A 21892-nucleotide genomic window follows, 5' to 3' on the forward strand; every position below is an offset into this window, starting at 1 on the left:
TCTGATTATTATTTTGAAAATGCTTGTAGCACAAATATAAAATAACCTGAGCATTTTATTTCACAACAGCTACATGGTCTTACAAAAGCTACATGTTCTTACAACAGCTACAAAAACTGCACCGCTGTGTAAATTTATTCATTTTACTTTAATATTACAGTGAATTATTATGTATTACTAATTCTTTTAATGTTTTATCAAATCAACGGCTAGATTTTACCACATTCACTTATGGTAAGTAGCACCTTACTGCACCGAAGTCAACAGAGCTACCAGCTAAGATTCTGGCCCCGATCTTCTATATTTACAGAAGTTCCTTGTTTCAATACAGAATTCCATCTGCCTGGATACAGATGCTCCAGTAAATTTAAAGGGTATATAATTTTACAGGGAAAATACCAGTACAGTAATAAATTCACTTACTATTGGCAACATCATTTAGGTTTACTTACTATTGACATAAGTGTTAATATATAGTGCTGCAAGCTCCGTCCATGGTGACGAACCATTTTGGTATCAGCTGTAACCATCACCTCTACATATCTTGGATAGGAAAGAAAACGTTTTTTCCGGGAATGTGGATTGCTTCTATCAACCTCTATTGATAGATTTTTAAAAGCATACTCTAAAACTGTGGCCTTTTGTAAAATATTTAGGTCTTCATTTAAACTGCCGTAGTCTGGAAATGGTAACATGATTTTCTTCATCTCTTTTTCTGTAAGATTAAAAAAAACACTTACTGTAGCATGCAGTTTCTAAACTTAAAGAGAGTAAGGAGAAAGACTGCACAAAATAAAGTGAGAAAGCTGTAATATTTACAATCTGCTTCCAAAATGAATCAATGTAAGCATAAAATATTAGATAGGGAAGCCTGAAACAGGAATGTCAAACTGGATATTTACAGTACACTATTATACAGCTGTCCCATATTTGGTGTCATTGTAAGAAATGACATTGATACTACCCTAGTGCCTAAGTGCCCTAGTCAATGTGGACCAGGACCCTATTGTGCTAGGTGCTGTACAAACACAGAGCAAAAACATCATTCTTGTCCCAAACAGGGGAAAGAGACATATTATATACCTTTTAGAATGCAAATCATTTTAAAATTCAAACTGACAAGCTGGAAAGACAAGAGCAGTGTGATGTCCACCAGTTTAAGGGGGGAAATCTGATACAATGCAGTTGTAGACAAGACAACAACTCATTGTAATAGCTACACTCACCATCAAGGCTTACAACGAACATAGACAAATAACACATAAAAGAAAGATCTCAGAACTGCTACCCAAGTGCTGTCTCTGCCCAGACTCCGGCTGCACATGTTCAAAGGGGTTCTGCAAGGACACAGATTAATTGCATTAAATGTATGTGAAGGAGTCAAAGAAGCAAGAATTTGACACACAGAGGAGGAAGAAAGAGAGGACAAAGAAATAAACAATCAAGGGCCAGGTTGTGGAGCCTTCCCCGTTTGTGCTCCTCGACCACAAGGCCTGCTCCAAGCTAACGCCACTAGTCTCATCTAGGGAAGTAGGAAAGACAGAGTGAAGTTGGGGCCATTGCCCTTCCCTTTCTGCCCCCCTCAGACAACTAAACTAAGCTAGCACAGGGAGGAGGAACTCATGATCTATACTTTCAAAGGGTCATGAAACTGTAGTGCCACTGCAGCACATAGCTAGCCACAGCCAGAATTCCTTCCGACGTGCCTGTGGCACCAATCCCCCCCACCCCCCAATGTTCTTTAGCCCATAATATGATCAGAATGATTTTGATACTATAGCACAAAACAAAAAGTTATCACTACAGTAATTGAAACGTTAAGCATAGAAAGGTTTTATGCATGCATAAGTGCTGCTTTTCACATATATTTCATAAGCTTTATTAAATGTCAAAATGAGCAGTGTATTTTCATTACAAAAAAGGGCATTTATCATCTAGTGAGCAAATAACATACACATTTAAAACATTACAATCAATGTTTACCAAATATTCAACAACTCAGAAGAAACTATTCTGTACAATCAAATAAATAACACAACTTTAGATAAATAAAAATGTATAATACATTAGCAATAATGTTGCTTACGTTTGTGTTTACCCGAAAGACTGGAAAGCTACCAGTTCTGGTCTCTTCAGGTAAATAATGTATGTTTTTGGGGTCGAACAGTTTTATAATCTTCCATGAAAGGGATGGGATTGTTTTTATTTAAAATAAAACAGGGACATTAAATACAAAAAATTACATTTAAATAGTAAAATTGTGACACAAACCAACAAAAGCCAGGAAGTGTATAAACAAGGCTGACACTGAAGACTTAACTCAGGTCATTACAGGGATTTTGTTTTGTTTACACTTTTATGTCCTTACTGTCATGTAAACATAACTTTTTGTATTTAATTAAGGGCCTGAATTCTTTGTGCACCCAAAACCCCTAGTCCCAATTTGAGGAGACATACCCGTGCTAGCTCTGATAGAGCACAGCCTTAGCGGCACAAGCTCTAGGAGGGGCATGCCACCCTCACTATGTCCCTAGAGTCTCCGATGGGTACATGCGCAGGGCACCTAGCCCTTCCATCACTTGTGCCGCCAGGGCTACCCACTATTTTTAGCACACTAGCTTGATCAGTGCTAGGGCAGGTATATCTCCTCAAATTGGGGATTACACCCCCAGCTTGAAGTTCAGACATACCCTAAGACACCCGACTCCCTATACAATATATGGGGAGAGTTAGGCCCCAGAGAATGGGATTCACAAAAGCCAGCACACTGACCAAGGAGCCGCCTAAGCTAGCCAGTAGAAAATACAGAAGAGAGGAACTTGGCCTAAGCCTTGCCTCCAAAGGGACTTCAGCACCTAAGTCTAGCTGGTGTCATTCTTGCTCCTGCTCTAGCCCAATCCATATTTAATTATTTATACACAGTGGAACAGTTCCAACAGAAGAGACAGGAAGCCCTGCTACAGAATATCCCCATAGCCTGGTAGTTAGGGTATTCTCCTGGGAAGTGGGGGATGCAAGTTCACAATCCCATCTCACATTAGGCAGAGGCAGGAATTGAACTTGGTCTTCCACAGCCTGGGTGAGTGCCCTAATTGCTGAGTTATAAGGGAGGAGCTACTACTCCTCTTCCTCCTCTCTGTCCCCCAGCAGTTTTATGTTGGTTTAGATGTGCTTTGAGAACATCTACCAGATCAGGCCCCAAATGCAACATAGGTGGAAAACACCTACGTTGTGAATCCTACTCAGAATGATCAGTGAGTGAGGTGCTGAGCTGCTGTGCGCTGTCAGGATTGAGGTGGCTTTGCACAAGCTCAGCAGCAGAAACTTAAGTACCTAGGGACTTCAGGCCCCTGCATAATTAGGAGGCACCTGAACAGGGGTTTTGTAAATGCCAGTAGGGCCTAAATGTCGGACTTAGGTACTAAAGTGACAGCGAGACTCCTAGGGTACATCTACACTACCCGCCGGATCGGCGGGTAGTGATCGATCTATCGGGGATCGATTTATCACGTCTAGACGCGATAAATCGATCCCCGATCGCTCTGCCGTCGACTCCAGAACTCCACCATGGCGAGAGGCGGAAGCGGAGTCAACGGGGGAGCAGCGGCCATCGATCCCACGCCGCGAGGACGCGAAGTAAGTGATTCTAAGTCGATCTAAGATGCGTCGACTTCAGCTACGCTATTCTCGTAGCTGAAGTTGCGTATCTTAGATCGATTCTTCCCCCCCCCCCCCCCCCAGTGTAGACCAGGCCCTAGGTTCCCCTTGTGAATTCCACTCTGGGTGTCTAAAGCAAGCCAACCAAAATAAATATCCAAAGTCTGATTTGCCTGTCAGACGCTAACAGTGGATTAACTCGATTGAAGTCAATGGATGTATACTGATATAAAATCAATGAAAATGAGGAGAGGCACCCAACAGCAATTTTCTAAATGCATCTTCTACGGAATACAAAAGCTGTGAATCAACTTGTAAATGGTTCTGCTACTTTTCACGAGTAAATGAATCTGATCCTTTATTTTTTAGCACAACTCTGTCTGAACAAGTACAGCAAATACAGCAAAGGTTTTCAGTAGAGCTGATTTGTTATCTGATACTTAAAAAACTGAAATGCTAATTATTCTGTGAAGATCCAATCATAAAGGGTCACATTCTCCTACCCATACTCACAATGAGAAGTACCATATTCCATGAGGAGTACCTTTGATATCAGTGCAAATAGGTATGGCTTAAGTACTCAGTGAGAGTAAGGGTGACAGAATATGGCTCCAAATGCATAATATTACTCCTAATATTTTTAAAAGCACTGAACTATAATTTATGCCCACAATTAAAAGAAAAATTACCATACAATTTCCCATGTATAGCCAGATGGCTACATGTAAGGGGGCTTAACTGGGTTTTAGTATCATAATTCACTTGATTGTGATAACAAATGTATCATTTTTGAGAGAATTACGCTCCAGGGAAAGCAAGCTGGTGGAGGAGTATTCCACAAATAGTATGGAATTGAATAGGCATACCAGTCACTGGACAATGTCCAGTAATGTAGAGGCCTTCAGGAGGTCACTGTATCTCCACCACGTGTTGCCATATGTTGTCCTGCCTTCAGAACCAGGAAGAGCTCACAAGAGGATGGGGTTTGGGATACAATGAACAATATCAACAAAGACCTATTAAAATTAGAATCTGGCAGCTTTCGGAAAACTTACAATTATCAGTTTAATATGTCAATGGATCTGATCTGTGAGGGTATGTCTACACTGCAAAAAGCAGTAGTAAGTCTCAGGACCGGGTCAAATGACATGCTATAAATAGCAACATAGACATTTCTGCTTGGGCTGAAGCCTGGGCTCTAAGACCCTCACCAGGTTTCAGAGCCTGGGTGCCAGCCCAGCAGGAATGTCTACACTACTATTTTTAGCTCTATAGCACAGGCCCCATGAGCCCGAGGCAGTTGACCTGGGCTCTGAGACTTATTGCCATGAGGGTTTTGTTGCAGTGTAGATGTATCTTGAGAGGCTTACCATGCCTATGTTTTTAATCTTTGAAAATCTAGGGCAAATTTAAGTTTTGGAGTATGAATGCTGGCAGGAGAGAGATCACTTGATCATTACCTGTTAGGTTCACTCCCTCTGGGACACCTAGCATTGGTCACTGTCGGTAGACAGGATACTGGGCTCGATGGACCTTTGGTCTGACCCAGTATGGCCATTCTTATGAAAAACTTTTTTATTTTAAACTGGAGACATACAGTTATGATGTGGGATATTTATTCACAGCTGCACATTTATAAATGTTCATGAAAAAAATGTAATGAAAACAAAGGGGATCAGATTTTGATCTCATTTATGCTCATACTAATTCATATCCATTCACTAACAATATTGCTCTTTATGATTTCAAAGTTCTCATAGTTTTCACTGGGGAGGGCATTTCAAGGAATTGTTCAGTAGTGCTATATCATACAATGCTACTGAGTTACAATTCAAGAAAAATAGTGGATATATTTGTGACAGATATGGCAATTTCCTGCAATATCTTTTGGAGATCTTACTGTATTAAGTTTATGTATCATTGGGGGCCAGGAATTGAATGTAATTCCGTGGGAGAAGGTAACCACAGTCCTCCAGGAGCTAAGAACAGTGGGGGGTGATTAGGCAAATTCACTCAGACTGTAATATCTACAGAGCGGTACCACCTCCTGAGGAGGCTTGCCTGTACTAGTTCAGACTGGATTTTCAAGAGGCCAACAGACAAAGAAAGAACTTTTGGATAAATAGCCTGAGTTTAAACTGACTCGGGGATTTTTTTCTGATCCAGCAAACAGAACGTTCTGTCCACTGGGAGAGCTCCAATCCTTAGATGAGGTTGGAAGGACTGACACCAACCAAAGCCCTTATGGAGATGGGGGTTCTTTTATGGTTTTTAATACATTTTCTCTGTAATACTTCTACCTTAAGAATAAATGCTCTTGCTTAGAAAAAAAAAAAACTGCATGGTAACTTAAAACTGTGGGCAATTACTCTGTTTATAGCCTCTGAGGAGAAAAGCAAAACAGGCCTGCTTAAGTAGTCTGACCCGCTGGAGAATTCACACTGTAGGCAGGGAATAGTACAGCCTAGGGTTACCATTCAACCGGATTCTGACGGACATGTCCGGCTTTTTTGAGTTAAAAATAGCATCCGGGGGGGAATTTGTAAATGTCCGGATTCCCCCCCCCCCATGCAGAGCACGCACGGCTGACAGAGCAGCCGGCCGGATCGTGCCACTCCCACGGGGCTCTAGAGCCCCTCCTCCGCTTCCCCCTCCACTCCCCTGCAACTTGAGATCACTCCCCTCCTCTCTCTCCCTCCCTCCCCTCCCTGCATTCGCAGATCGCCGGCCGTTCGCCTCGGGCCTCCGGCAGTCTGGAGCTCCTCCTCCTGCTCCTGCTCCCCCTCCCCTGCTGCCCAGCGCGCCGCTCCGCAGCACTCTGTTCTGAGCGGCACGGTAAGGGGGCCAGGGGATCGGAGAAGGGGCAGGGAAGTTCTGGAGGGGGCAGTCAAGAGACAGGGAGCAGGGTTGGATGGGTCGGGAGTTCGGGGGGGAGGCCATCTGGGGGTTGGGGGTGTAAGGTTTTGGGCAGTCAGGGTACAGGTAGGGGGTAGGGTCCTAGGGGGGCAGTTAGGGGACAAGGAACAGGGAGGCTTAGGTAGGGGGTGGGGTTCTGGAGGGCAGTTAGGAGCAGGGGTCCCAGGAGGGGGCAGTCAGGGGACAGGGAGCAGAGGGGTTTAGATGGGTCGGGAGTTCTGTGGGGGGGCTGTCAGGAGGTGGGGAGTGGTTGGATGGGGCATGGGAGTCCCTGGTGTCTGTCTGGGGGTGGGGGGTGTGGATAAGGGTTGGGGCAGTCAGGGGACAGGTAGGGGATAGGGTCCTAGGGGGCCAGTTAGGATGAGCAGAAGGTCTCAGGAGGGGGCAGTCAGGGGACAAGGAGCAGGGAGGCTTAGGTAGGGGGTGGAATCCTGGGGGGCAGTTAGGGGCAGGGGTCCCAGGAGGGGGCAGTCAGGGGATAAGGAGTGGGGGGGAGAGTTGGGGGTTCTGAGGGGGGCAGGAAGGGGGAGGCAGTGGAAGGGGCAGGGCTCCTACCGTCCTCTTTTTTGATTGTTGAAATATGGTAACCCTAGTACAGCCTGGAAAAAAAACCCAGTCAGGAGGGGGAGAGAGACATGTCTCCACCCAAGAGATAGCAGCTGGTGAGCCAGAAGCCTCAGTGGGTGCCCTTGGTGGACCATAGAGGAGGAATACAGGAACAGTTACCCTGAACTGTGACAATATTGAATTAACAAAAGGAGACTTGGCCCTTGCTCTCTACACAAACTTCTGGCACTTTAACTAAAAGGGTACTTCTGAACTGATTTAGTAAGCTGGGTGCAAGTTTGTGAATAGATATTCTTAGGTTGGTTTAAAAGTAGCTTAATTTGGTTATGCACAAATTTATACTAATTTAACTAAATAGTTTCAAAACTCACTTTGTTATACTTGTCCAAGTTTGTGTGCAGACAAGGCCCTGTAGAATCTCTGATGTAGGTGAAATAATTAGTGTGACAGGGAACTAGTCTGCTCCTATATTCTGCTCTGTCTGCACAGTCAGAGAGCTTCAGCCATTAAACATCCCACTTCAGTTTATTTACATTGGCTCTTTCCACCACCTTACTGATCCATACACCATAAATTATTAACAGTTTCACCTCTTTTCTCTGCTGACAAGATGGAAGAGCTCTCTACCCATAGACTGTTCCTGGTTCTGACCCTGCTAGCCTCCCTCTCTCTCCCCTACACTTCCTTCCTGTGCCTTCTTATTCCTCCTGTGTTAATGGGCCAATTTGCTCATTAATCCTCCCCCAGCCCATTCTAACCCACTAATTAGGCCCCCATCGGGTCCATCCTGGGGGGACTTAATTGGTGTTTAAGTGACTAGAGTGCTGGCTCAGCTGTTGATTCCCAGTGCACTCTCACAATTACCTTTACAAAGCTAGTTTCCCAGAATCTTTCATTTTGTGGATATGATGGAAAGGGAATGAATGAAATGAGTTTTCTTTTTGAGAATTTTCTTTAATGAACTGTTGTACAAATCTGACCAAACAATGATTTATTTCACATGATTGTAGATGGATTCTTTTTGATAATATTGGAATAGTTCTTCATTGTTACGCAGTTTTGTTAACAGAACTATAGATAACTAACTCCTGCATGTTTCTGCAGTTTCAAGTCTACCAGGCTTACAAAGTGCTGCAGCATCATAAAAAGGCATAAAGCAATACAAATATAAATAGAAACATGTTTTCACGTTAAGGGTAGTCTAGAAGTACCTATTCAAAGAGCAACTGTTTGGTTAAAAGTGGAATTGATTAGAAAAACTGCAAAATCTGACAGACCAGTGAAATGGCAATGACCATGATTTGGATAAAGGATAATGTATAGGGTTTTTTTAAAGTGCAATTATTATTAATTTTGTTTATTGCAGTAGTACCTAAAACTAACCAAGAATGGGGCCTTATACAAACCTAGTGCAAGAGCAGACATTGAACAGAAATATAAAAGACAATTTCAGATCAGCACTCAAAAATTATAACTGGCAGTATAATATTTACATGATTTTGACTGAAACGCTTGCTTTTTGTTTTTATACAAGGAATAATCTGAGGATTGATATTTCCGTGATTTTCAAATAATGTACAAACTACCTGACAGACAATACCAATCAATGGATATCACCATATTTTTGAAGTAACCTTAAACAAAATACATATACAGAAATATAATTTCTATGGCATGTGTAATGCACGAGATTAGATTGTATGATCATAATGGTCCATTTCTGCCCTTAAAATCTATGAATAAACAGAGTTTTTATCTTATACTTACTGCTTCCAAGTTTAAAATCCACCTAACAAGATTCTAGGAATGTCACTGTGTCACTCTGAAGCCTAAAATGTCTTCTGAGTCAGTGTGAGGTGATGGAAGCAGCTACAAGTATGACAGAGCTCTTTTTGTTCAGAGTATAACCAACTTGAATCATTACTCAGTTTTGCAGTCTGTTACCATACAATTTTTAAGTTCTCAGCCATTTTGACTTTATGAATTATACCGGTGTACAGTTATAAGGCATGTATCTATGCCATGCCAAGAGTCCTGGATCACTGTGAGATTAGAGGTAACTCAACTAATCACCACCCTTCCTCCACAGCTAATCTATTTACAATTTCATTGACTGTATGAGGGAAACTGCATAGATGGTGGATTACGTGGCTCAACTGCCACACCTATGCACCCAGCTGCCACCCACACAAATCCACACATCCCTTCCAGAACAACCCCCTAAACTTAAATCAACACAATCACCCAACCACTACACACAATAACCCCAAACACACATAGCTCCTCACTGCAGCACACACCTCTCATTTACCACTCACACAAATCCACACAACTTTCCCAGAACAACACAACCCACACACAACACAACCAGCACACACAATAACCCCAAACATAGCTCCTCACTGCAGCACAAATCCTATTCACCACCAGCACAAGTCTCCCCACACTACCACCCCAAACATAAATCAACACAACCACCCATACAACAGCAAAATCTGTGGTCTGTTACCGTCCAATTTTTAAGTTCTGAGCCATTTTAGGGTTGTTGTTTTTTTACAAACACCTGCTCTTACTAATTTAGGGTTACCATTTTTTAAAATAACAAAAAGAGGACACTCCAAGGGGCCCCGCCCCGCCCCAACTCCGCCCCTTTCCCAAAGTCCCCGCCCCAACTCCGCCCCCTCCCCTGAACGCTCCGCCCCCCTGCTCCTTTCCCTCCCCTGCTTCCCGCGAATCAAATGTTTGCGGGAAGCCTGAAACAGGGAAGCAGGCAGCAGGTAAGCTGGGGCGGGGGGGCGCAAGGAGGCGCGGCCCAGTTCGGCCCCCTGGCTGAGCGGCTCGGGCCCGGCTCGGCTCGGGCCCTGGGGCGCCAGCCCCAGTTCCAGCCGAGCGCCAGCCCCGGCCCGCCCCGGCGGTTCCAGCTCGGCTCGGGCCCCGGGGCACCGGCCCCGGCCGAGCGGCTCCGGCCCCGGCGGCGCCGGCCCAGGCCCTGGGGCGCCGGCCCCGGTTCCGGCGGAGCGCGCCAGCTCCGGCCCGGCCCGGCCCCGGCGGCTCCAGCCCGGCTCAGCTCGGGCCCTGGGGCGCCGGCCCCGGTTCCGACGGAGCGCGCCAGCCCCGGCCCGCCCTGGCCCCGGCGGCTCCAGCTCGGCTCGGGCCCCAGGACACGGGCACTGGCCCCAGCCGAGCAGCTCCGGTCCCGGCGGCTCCGGCCCTGGTTCCAGCCAAGCGCGCTGGCTCCGGCCCCGGCGGCTCCGGCCCTGGTTCCAGCCGAGCGCGCTGGGGCACCAGCCCTGGTTCCAGCTGAGCGCGCTGGCCCCGGCCGAGCGGTTCCGGCCCGCCCCGGCCCCGGCCGCTCCAGCTCGGCTCGGGCCCCGGGGCACGGGCACCGGCCCCAGCCAAGCGGCTCCGGCCCCGGGGCACCGGCCGAGCGGCTCCAGCCCTGGCGACTCCAGCTCGGATCGGGCCCCGGAGCACCGGCCCATCCGGCACCGGCCCCAGCACCGGCCCCGGCCGAGCGGCGCCGGCCGGCCCCAGCGGCTCCAGCCCCAGCGCGGATCCAAGCCCCACGACCCCTCCCTATTTTCCTGGACATGTCCGGCTTTTTGGAATTTCCCCCCCGACGGGGATTTGACGACCAAAAAGCCGGACATGTCTGGGAAAATCCGGACGTATGGTAACCCTAACTAATTAAACACATGTGACAGCATGGGCTTTCAGCTACTAGTATGTGATAAGTGTTTTCCAAGATTAAAATCACAAGCACAAACTACTAAAACTACACCACTAAACATTTTCAGGGAATTGATATTTTCAAATATTTAATCATATATTCCTTAAGAGGAAAGGGTACAGTCTGACTTTCTTTTGACCACTATCCTCCTGAGAAAAAGACAGTAATAGTGAATTTTCAGTTTTGAATAAACATTCATGAAATGCATGTACATTCAGAATGAGCACACATTAGTTTCAAATCTCATTAAAGCTAAAGAATTCATTAAACAGGATGCTTCTCAATGCCAGGTCAAACAGGTGTATTTGGGGTTGTGAAGGAATTTTCCTCCAAGGCAGATTGGCACAGGCCCTAGGGGGGTTTTGCCTTCCTCTGCAGCGTTGGGCACGGGTCACTTGCTGGAGGATTCTCTGCACCTTGAAGTCTTTAAACCATGATTTGAGGACTTCAATGGCTCAGACATAGGTTAGGGGTTTGTTGCGGGAGTGAGTGAGTGAGATTCTGCGGCCTGTGTTGTGCAGGTCAAACTAGACAATCATAATGGTCCCTTCTGACCTTAAAGTCTATGACTCTATGACTCTAAAAGCACAACTCAGGGAATTACAGACCAGTCAGCTTAACTTCAGTACCCAAAAAGGTAATGGAGCAAATACTTAAGCAATCAATTTGCAGACACCTAGAAGAGATAAGGTTATAAGTAGGGCCCTACTAAATTCACGGCCATGAAAACATGAAAAATGCGTCACGGACTGTGAAATCTGGTCTTTTGTGTGCTTTTATTCTATAATATACAGATTTCACAGAGGAGACCAGCATTTCTCAAATTGGGGGTCCTGACCCAAAAGGGAGTTACAGGGGGGTTGCAAGGTTATTTAAGGGGGGTTGCAGTATTGCCACCCTTACTTCTGTGCTGCCCTCAGAGCTGGGTGGCTGGAGAGTGGTGGCGGTTGGCCAGGTGCCCAGCTCTGAAGGCAGCGCCCCACCAGCAGCAGCACAGAAGTAAGGGTGGCAATACCATACCATGCCACCCTCACTTCTGCGCTGTTGCTGGCGGTGGCTCTGCCTTCAGAGCTGGGTTCCCAGCCAGCAGCCACTGCTCTCCAGCTACCCAGCTCTGAAGGCAGCACCGCTGGCAGCAGCAGTGCAGAAGTAAGGGTAGCAGTACCGCAACCCACCCTACAGTAACCTTGCGACCCCCCATCCCCACAACTCCTTTTTGGGTCAGGATCCCTACAATTACAACACCGTGAAATTTCAGATTTCAATATCTGAAATCATGAAATTAATGATTTTTAAAATCTGATGACTGTGAAACTGACCAAAATGGACCATGATTTTGGTAGGGCCTTAGTGATAAGTAACAGTCAGCATGGATTTGTCAAGAACAAATAGTGTCAAACCAACCTGATAGCTTTCTTTGGCAGGGTAGAGGGGAAGCAGTAGATGTGGTATATCTTGACTTTAGTAAGGCTTTTGATACTGTTTTGCATGACCTTCTCATAAACAAACTAGGGAAATACAACCTAGGTGGGGCTACTTTAAGGTGGGTGCATAACTGGTTGGAAAAGCATTCCTAGAGAGTAGTTATCAGTGGTTCACAGTCAAGCTGGAAAGGCATATCAAGTGGGGTCCCACAGGAATCAGTTCTGGTCTGGTTCTGTTTAATATCCTCATCAATGATTTAGATTATGGCATAGAGAGTACACTTATAAAGTTTGTGGACGATACCAAGCTGGGAGTGGTTGCAAGTGCTTTGGAGGATAGGATTGAAATTCAAAATGATCTGGACAAACTGGAGAAATGGTCTGAAGCAAACAGGATGAAATTCAATAAGAACAAAGGCAAAGTACTCCACTTAGGAAAGAACAATCAGTGGCACACACACAAAATGGGAAATGACTGCCTAGGAAGGCGTACTGCAGAAATGCAGGGGGTTCATAGTGGATCACAAGCAAAATATGAGTCAACAGTGTAACACTGTTGCAAAAAAAAAAAAAAATCAAATATTCTGGGCTGTATTAGCAGGAATGTTGTAAGCAAGACACAAGAAGTAATTCCTCTGCTCTACTCCACTCCATGCTGATTAGGCCTCAACTGGAGTATTGTGTCCAGTTCTGGGCTCCACATTTCAGGGAATATGTGGGCAAACTGGAGCAAGTCCACAGAAGAGCAACAAAAATAATTAAGGGTCTAGAAAACATGATCTATGACAGAAGATTGAAAAAATGGGTTTGTTTAGTCTGGAGAAAAGAAGACTGGGGGGGACATGATAGCAGTTTTCAAGTACATAAAAGATTGTTGCAAGGAAGAGGAAAAGAAATTGTCTTTAATCTCTGAGGATAGGATAAGAAGCAATGGGCTGAAATTGCAGCAAGGGTGGTCTAGGTTGGACATTATGAAAAACTTCCTAATTGTCAGGGAGGTTAAGTCCTGGAATAAACTGCCTAGGGAGATTGTGGAATCTCCATCATTGGGGATTTTTAAGAGCAGGTTAGACAAACACCTGTCAGGATGGTCTAGATAATACTTAGTCCTGCCTTGAGTGCATGGAACTGGACTAAAAGACCTCTCAAGGTCCCTTCTAGTCTTTCGATTGTATGAAAATATAACTGTTTTAAAGCACTGTGCTACATCCATTATTTGTCCTTATGCGATTAATAGTGCTTTTTTCCCTTTCATATTCAAGTGAATCATCTCCTAAACTGTGAAGCTTTGAAAATTACTGCCAATGTGTTGTGACATATCCTAATTCTATGCTCCTCAGGTAACCCTTTTTCTGTTTCTCAATCTTAATATATTAATGTAATATGAATATAAAATATTTTAAAAATGTATATAATGAGAACAACAATAGTACCTACACTAATAGTAAATATTAGATAATACAGTATATTATAGGACAGGAAGATTTAATGTATACTTTTTAGATTATTTGCACTAAATTTCATTTATTTTGTGAATCTACACAAAAGTTGAAAATATGTCCCTGATGCTGCAAAAATTTAATCTATGGAACAATCATTGTGAAAAATAAAACATGTGCATAAGTGTTTGAAGGACTGATGCATATTTTTGCAAGCTAATTTATTCTTACATTTAAAGTGGGACATTTGTTTTTCACCAATGTTTGTTAGGTCTATGTGAAACGAATAAATAAAATACATTCTAAGGTCTCAATGACAGCGATAGTCATTAATGCTACTAAGGAAAAACATTTTTTAAACATACAATTTGTTAAAACACTAAAAACCATTGTGAACAGACATAGACATCGACATCAGAATTTAAAGTACAACTATACCTGAAACTTCACAAGGTTTCTGGGAGTTCTGATAAATGTCATTTTTTAAATCTTCATGTCTGTATATAAGATGTGGTTTGTTATGATCATCTTCGTGTTCATCTCCATCTGCCTTCATCAAAGGTTCTAAAAAATATTCACCATCATGTACTTTAAAGGTGCCCATCTGAAAATAAGACAGAGGCAGTCAATGTATTTTCCTCTGAAAATTATATTTTACACCAGTGATTTTATATGTGCAGTAAAATTTGTATGAAGTACTCAAAATTAATTACATGTACTATATGCTCTATTATGCTGTCACTGAAGTTTCTGGGTTTTTTTAAAATTGTGTATTATACACAAATCTATACCATCACCCTCCACCCTCAGTCTCTATAGCCCCAATCTTGCGAGTACTTCCACACATGCAGACCCTTGAGTCCACTCAGAGTCCCACTGACTTCCAGACTGGGGCTTAAGTTTGGAATTTTCTGCTCCAAGGTCAGCTCAGATTTGGAGAGCAGGGCAATCTTAACTACAGGGTTTTATCAGCATGTCACATTTCTGTATTGAGCTGTTGCCCTTTGTTTTTTGCAGATATAACCATTTTCTCTTAACATTTCAATTTTACGGTACATTAAAGCGACACTTTTCTTGAAAACTAAGCTATTTCAAAAATTATTTAAAATAAGGTTTTAATACATTTTCTTATAATGGTTTTCTGTCCTTTTGCTGAATGAAAGAACCACACAGAGGAAAGTGACTGAGCATATAGGGGAATCCGTGACATTGATGGTACACAGAATGCTATCACATGCACAAAAGTAAGCAAAAAAAAAAAAAAGTCCCCTGAAGACCCTTCAATTGAGACACCCTATACAGCATCTTTCCTCTTCTACCCTTCTTATAACTATAACTGTAACTTGTTGGTTATTTTATTTTATAAAAGTACATGCACATAAGGAAGAAGGTATACACCAGAAGGTAGAGCTTCTGGCAGTGGGGAAACACAAAATTCTTATGCCTTTGGCTAAGGTTAATTTGGAATTCGGAAGGTTTAGAGCGTGACCTGAAAGTGTGGGTGCTAAACAGTATACCCGTGGAAATGTTGGTAGGCAATGATATTTTGCATATGACTAACCCTGTTAATGTTGTAACCTGTAGTAAAAACAAATATTGTGCTAGGATCCCAGTAAGAAATGGTAAAGACCCAGAAACTGCTAAGGGGGGAGGGGAAGGACCCTCCAGCTCCACTGCAGCAGAAGAAATTAGTCTGTTTCCAGGTGTGGGAGGGGCTGAAGCCAACTCCTGTATGGCAGAGGAAAAGAAGCATTAATTAAAGTGCTCGTCCTGCACACAAGGTGTCCCACTGAAGGCAAATGAGGCATTGTGTAGCATCCAAGGACAGAAACCTTGTTGATTGAATTCCCAACTCCCTCCAGGAAGGCGAGACCTACACATGAACTCATCCCATCAGCTTGGATTCTGAGTTGAATGGGATAAAAATCACTGACAAAGAGAAACTCCATCTCTTTATGCTCTCTGGACTCTTGAGGGGCAGAGATTCCTAAACATAAGTAAGAGATCCCCATGTTGCTTGGCATGGATCAGCCCTAAAGAGCAGTTTATTATAGAAGTGTATATTGCCTTCTTAAATCTGATACTAACTCATGTGTGCATGTTTTCTATTTTAACCTAGTAAATAACTCTTATTTCTTTTCTTAGTTAATAAATCTTTAGTTAATTTGTTACAGGATTGGCCACAGGAGTTGCCTATGGTTTGAGATCCGAGTAGAAATGACCTAGGGTAAGTGACTGGTCCTTTGGGACCAAGAGCCCTGGAAAACCCCACAAGCAGTTGTTTGTGACTGCCCAGCATTGTGAGGAATCAATGTTGCTAGCATATGATTGTCCTTTTGCTAGTCACTTGGGGGCACAGAGAACCTATGAGAGATTAAAGAAAAAATTCTATTGGCCAAGGATATAGAATGATGTGAAAAATTATTGCAGGTCTTGTGAATTATGCCAAAAGGAAAAGACCTGCAGGGCCACAGAAAGTTCTCCTACATCCTTTGCCTGTAATATAGGATAGCAGTGGACATTATGGGCCCTATGCCATGTTCTACCCAAAGGGGGAAGAAATATATCCTGGTGGTAGTGGATTTTGCCATTCAATATCCTGAAGCAGTTGCTCTAATGAACAGAGACTGATTCTGTGGCGAAAGTCCTTTTCACTATTTTTAGCAGAGTGAGTTTCCCTAAAGAGATTTTATCTTACAGGAAGTCAAATTTCATGTCTCAGTTTTTCAGTGAGTTATGGAAGTTGTGTGGGCTGAAACAACTAAAAGCTGTCCCCTGTCACCCAGAGACGAATGGTCTGGTGGAGACATTCAATGGAACTCTAAAAATCTATGCTGGATTATGATCTATTAATCCAATTGATCTGTGGCATGTGAATCCTGCCAAGACTACACCAAATATCACACTGTCTGGAGTGGCTCACGACCATGAGTGCCAACCTCAGGACAGATCATCAAAAAGCAGGGCAAAAACCTCAAACTGGTTGTATGTTCTATAATTAGATTTCACCAATGCAGTAACAAGCATGAACCCCTAAAGCACTAGAACAGCCTTACCATGGAGTCACAGCCCAGACTGGCTAGGTGTTGACAGAAGACAGGAACAAGGGATTGGCTGGCTGAGAGGGAAGACAGGTTCAAGAACAAGAAAGGGAAGCACTAGACAGCATGAAGCAGCAGCCAGGGCTGGCTCCAGGCACCAGCCTGGCAAGCAGGTGCTTGGGGCGGCTGCTCCAGAGAGAGGCGGCAGGTCTAGCTATTCGGCGGCAATTCGGCGGACAGTCCCTCACTCCCGCTTGGAGCGAAGGACCTGCCGCCGCAGATCACGATCGCGGCTTTTTTTTTTTTTTTTTGGCCGCTTGGGGCGGCCAAAACCCTAGAGCCGGCCCTGGCAGCAGCATTCAGGGACTCTCTGCATAAGCCATAGGTCAGGACAGAAGAAGCAGGCAGGAGAAGAACACTTCACAGGAAACCAAAGAGAGGGCAGCACATAACAGCTAAGAGGTCACAGTCAGCAACAGCAGCAACAGCCAGGAACGAGGCCCGAGAGGAAGCCCTCTGTCAAAGATAGCCTAGAATGTCCTGGAAAGGAGGTCCACAGGAAAGCTCCAATAAGAGCTTCACAAAGGCAGCACAAAGGTGGGGACCATAGAAGAAAGCCCCTATATAGGAACAGTATGAAGCAGTAGAAGAGGGGGGCCTGGGTAAACATCCTGTAGGTGTCAGCAGTGAAAATAACTGATAGGAAGACAAGGACACTGACTTCCCCCTCCAGATCCTACCATTACTGCTTCTGGTAGTGTACAGCAATATTTCAACATTTTCAGGTTGGAAACCTCTTATTCAGTGTCAAACATTTTCATGAACCCCCCTTACTTTTTTTACTCTTCTGTAGTACAGTAGAACCTCAGAGTTACGGACATCTCGGGTATGGAGGTTGTCCATAACTCTGAACAAAATGCAGTTCAGGCTCCAGGTCCATCAGCTGACACTCCAGGCCAGGCTTCAGCAGCAGCTGAGCTCCCTCAACACAGGCAGCTTCCTTGAAGGCAGCTTCTTTCCCTGGGTCCACTGAGTTTGCAAGCTTGTCCCCCTCCTGTCTGTGTAAACAGCACATCCCCCTCCCAGCCAGAGGAAGGGCAGGTAAAAACAATCCCCTCCCAGCAGGGTGAAAGTGGTGCAGACCCCAGCGTTGCTCCTGCTCTGCTGGCTCCAGCTGCCTTGGGCTAGCAGTCCCAGCATCTTCACCTCCAAGCTGTAAGTGGCTGCCCCACATGTGGGGTTGGGGGTGGGAATGGGAACAAGCAGCCCAAATGTGCCTATCTTTAGATGCAATACAGTCTCAGTACAGTATTTGCTTTTTTTTTTTTTTTGTCTCTGCTGCTGCCTGATTGATTACTTCTGGTTTCACATGGTGTCCAGTTGACCAGTCAGTCCGTAACTCTGGTGTTCATATCTTTGAGGTTCTACAGAGTATGTATCAGTGATAATAATGATAAGCCAATATGATTTATTTTTGTGTATGTTTAGAGAGGTTGACAGAATACTTGGCCTTGAAGGGTAACGGTATGCAAGGAGTAAGATTTTCTTTGCTTTATATTATAATAAAATTTTCAACACGTTGCAATTCCCCTGATTGCCTTTTGTGACCCTCCTGAAGGTTGCACCTACCTGTTGGGAAAAACAGGTGAACAGGAATTGGGTAGTATCCTTTTTAATAGTAGGTGAGCCCTCTAGTGGTGATCAGTGTACTATGTCTAGTAATCTGTAGCAGCATATCTATGGGTATGACTACACTGCAATTAAACACCCGTGGCTGACCCATGCCAGCTGACTCAGGCTCGCAGGGCTCAGGTTGCGGGGCGGTTTAATTGCAGTGTAGATGTTCAGGGACCTTTCCTCCTCACAGGACCCTAGAGCCTGGGCTCCAGTGCAAGCCCAAATGTCTATTGTGACCCACTGAGGCACGGAGACAACTGAGAACACCAAATTCAGGACAAAAGTAAACTTGCTATCCAGTATGGTGAAATAGAAGAAATCAGAAATGCAGCCTCCTTAGGTATTCCAGTCCTCGATTCAATACCCAGACACCAGATTTAATGATCAGTGGTTACTGAAAACCAATTTCATCAATCAGAAGGTTCTCCTGATCCCAAAGGACCAGCCACATACCCAGGTCAATATATAAATCAGATCTTACTCAATAATCACACTGTTGCCAATCCTTTAATATCTAATATCTGAAGGTTTATTTATAAAAAGAAAGAGGTGAGAGTTAGAATTGGTTAAAGGAATCAAATACATACAATAATTGCAAAGTTCTCAGATCAGACAAAGCAGTGATGGCATAAATTGCTAACTGGTTAAGTCTCTGGTTGCTCTGAAATAATTGGAAAGTCCTCAGTCCCTTGGTTAGAATGCTTCCATTAGTATAAGTCCTAGTCCAGAGATCAGAGCAGGAAAGAGGCAAAATGGAGATGTTTCTAAGGCCTTTAATAGCTTTGCCAATGTGGAGGGAAACCCATTGTCCCAAACAAAGCCCTCAGCACAGCTTGTAGAAAAATACAGGTAACAAGATGGAGTTTAGAACCACATGGTCTCGTCACATGCCCTTGCGTGCTTTGATAAGTCATAGCAGAGGCCATTGCCCATATTCTAGGTAGAACGTTCACAGGAAGGTCCATCAGGTAGGTATAAGCCTCTTCTATAGTCCATTGTGAGTTAAGTGTTCTTTGATGGGCAATTCAACTTGAATAGTCCCTTCACAATGTGCTGGCCAGACTAGAAGTAAGCTGCCTTGTGGGTGTGACCACAGGAGCGAACACATTTGAAATACAGGTATATAGTCAATATTCAAAACTTCAGATACAAAAATGATACTTGCATACGAATAGGATAATCATTCAGCAAATCATAACTTGTCATACTTTGTACAAGATTTGTTGCAATTATATAACAGTAGCAGCAACAATGATCTACACATGGTCATATTTTAATCATATGAAGTGACATCTATACTGCAATTAAACAACCTCTTAGCCCAATCCCTGCGAGCCCAAGTCAGCTGGCACAGGCCAGCTGCAGGTTTTTAATTGCAGTGTAGACCTACTCTGTCACCACATGTAACTAGGCCTTGACTGTGGTGTAAGTAAACACAATTAACTGAGTCCACTGTGCCTGTTTGACGCTTTCATATTATGTATGTTGTTTAAAGAGCAAAAGACAACACCCCCCCCCCATAATTGATACATCAATTTCCCCACTACTGCTTCCTCTCATGCCTCACTCTGCAGAGGTAGGATTTTCTTAGTGTCAGGTAGATCTAAATTCTTGGCAAGGCCTGGGCACACAGGTCTATGTGGCACAGCATACGCTCAGCTCAGCTTTTCCACACTCATTACTTTTGTGCTGTGTGGTTTTTGAGGGAATGGTGAGAACTCTATCTGCATCCCTGTGGGGAGGTCCCCTCAGAATCTTGGACTCCCGGCAACCAGAAGTTCTACAGCCTGTCAGAGACAGCCTTGAGTGGATATGACCTTCTGGTCCAAAGGTCCTAGGGGCAGAGGTCCTAGGGTCCTGTCACTCAGACTTAAGGGAGAAAGCTTTTGTTAAGATTTATATTATTTCATTATTTGAATTACCAACACAGTCAACCCTAAGAATGGGGTAAGATTGACTTTATGCAATGTGTACAGTCTTTCTCTATACATTAATTCATTCTGTGGCCCCCTTCTCTTCACACTCTATACCTTATCTCTGGGCAGGGAAGACAAAAATCATTATAAAAATCAACATTTTAAATTTAAACCAGATTTTTTATTTACATGTTGCTACTATTTTTCTTTCTTCCCATTTTATAGTTTCAAATTACCAGAGTGGATATTTTGTACTTGTTTCTTTTATTAGTTTTCCAGTTGAGAATAGAATTTAAGATTTCACACAGAAATATTTTCTACTAAGAAGTTTCACACTTAAAATGCTTCTCTATACCAAAAAGCTAAGCCCAGTCACGTGCCTCTTTAATATTTTACTGTGAGAACACAAACTCAAACATAGAATTCAGTTGATAAGCAAACAGCTTGTGATATATTTGTAACCAACATCTTGCAATATATTGAACTGCCAAAAGTCGAGAAAGCTGAAAGGCTTGGACCAGGCTACATTCCTCCATCAGAGTTTGCTTTTTGAAGTCAATAGGAGGTATGTTCTTAAGATACTTAAACAATTCTAAAAATTCCATTTCCAGGTGCATGTATAGGGTGACCAGACAGCAAATGTGAAAAATCGGGACGGGTTGGGGGGTAATAGGAGCCTATATAAGAAAAAGACCCAAAAATCGGGACTGTCCCTATAAAATTGGGACATCTGGTCACCCTAATTTACATGGAGTCCACTGAGGAGCCTAATATTAGGCTTATATTTTTTAAAATTTTGGCTTGTGTATAGAAAAGTTCACAATAACTTTGTTAATGTATTTAAAATCAAAATAGCATTTCATTGTTAACATTGAAGCTATTTTGTTTTGAATTAGCAGATTTTATTAATAATAAAAATACAGTTTACCTCCTGACACTGCAAACGCTTATGTACATGCTTAACTTTTGGTTTAAGTAGTTCTAGTGAAGTCAATGAGACAAGTCGTGTGGGTAATGTTATACAACTACCGTAAATTTTTGGTATCATCGGGGCCTTCATTTTCAATTTTAAGGATTTTGTCTCCCAGTTTTGTAAATTTCAAAACGGATACCTTACCCCTAGTGGAGTTTAAAAACAAACCAACAAACAGCAGCATTTATAATTTAGGTCATTATATATTTCAATTTATAGTTACAATAGCACATGTTTTCAAATCAGTTTTACAAATCCTCAATCTAATTTAAATCAATTATTTTGTTTTTAAAAATCGAGTGATTTAAATAAATAATTTAACTTGCCTAGATTTAAAACATTCCATCCTGTCTCTGAGTGATCTTCTCTGTAAACGTAACTTTAGCTATCAGCTTTATGCTGTAGACTCACAAACCTTCCTCTCTGCTCCAGATCTGTCTTCCTCTATTCATAAGAAAATCTCAGCTTGTCTTTCTGACATTTCATTATGATGATCAGCTCTCAACTAAAATTTAACATGGGCAAAACTGAGCTCCTGATCTCTCCACCAAA

The 21892-nt window shown here is 43.5% G+C and overlaps 1 protein-coding gene across 1 annotated transcript in view; it reads right to left on the reverse strand.

Annotated features, from left to right (window-relative positions):
- ADAMTS20 (ADAM metallopeptidase with thrombospondin type 1 motif 20) overlaps positions 1-21892 on the reverse strand; it is a 185312-nt gene that overhangs the window by 137874 nt on the left and 25546 nt on the right. Inside the window, exons 3-4 of the mRNA XM_065400040.1 lie at positions 14172-14337; positions 453-715 (exon numbers count right to left, since the gene is read on the reverse strand). Of these exons, the coding sequence (XP_065256112.1) occupies positions 453-715; positions 14172-14337 (429 nt within the window). The remainder of the gene's footprint in view (positions 1-452; positions 716-14171; positions 14338-21892) is intronic.

Source organism: Emys orbicularis, chromosome 1 (assembly GCF_028017835.1).
Source record: "Emys orbicularis isolate rEmyOrb1 chromosome 1, rEmyOrb1.hap1, whole genome shotgun sequence".
NCBI lineage: Eukaryota > Metazoa > Chordata > Testudines > Emydidae > Emys > Emys orbicularis.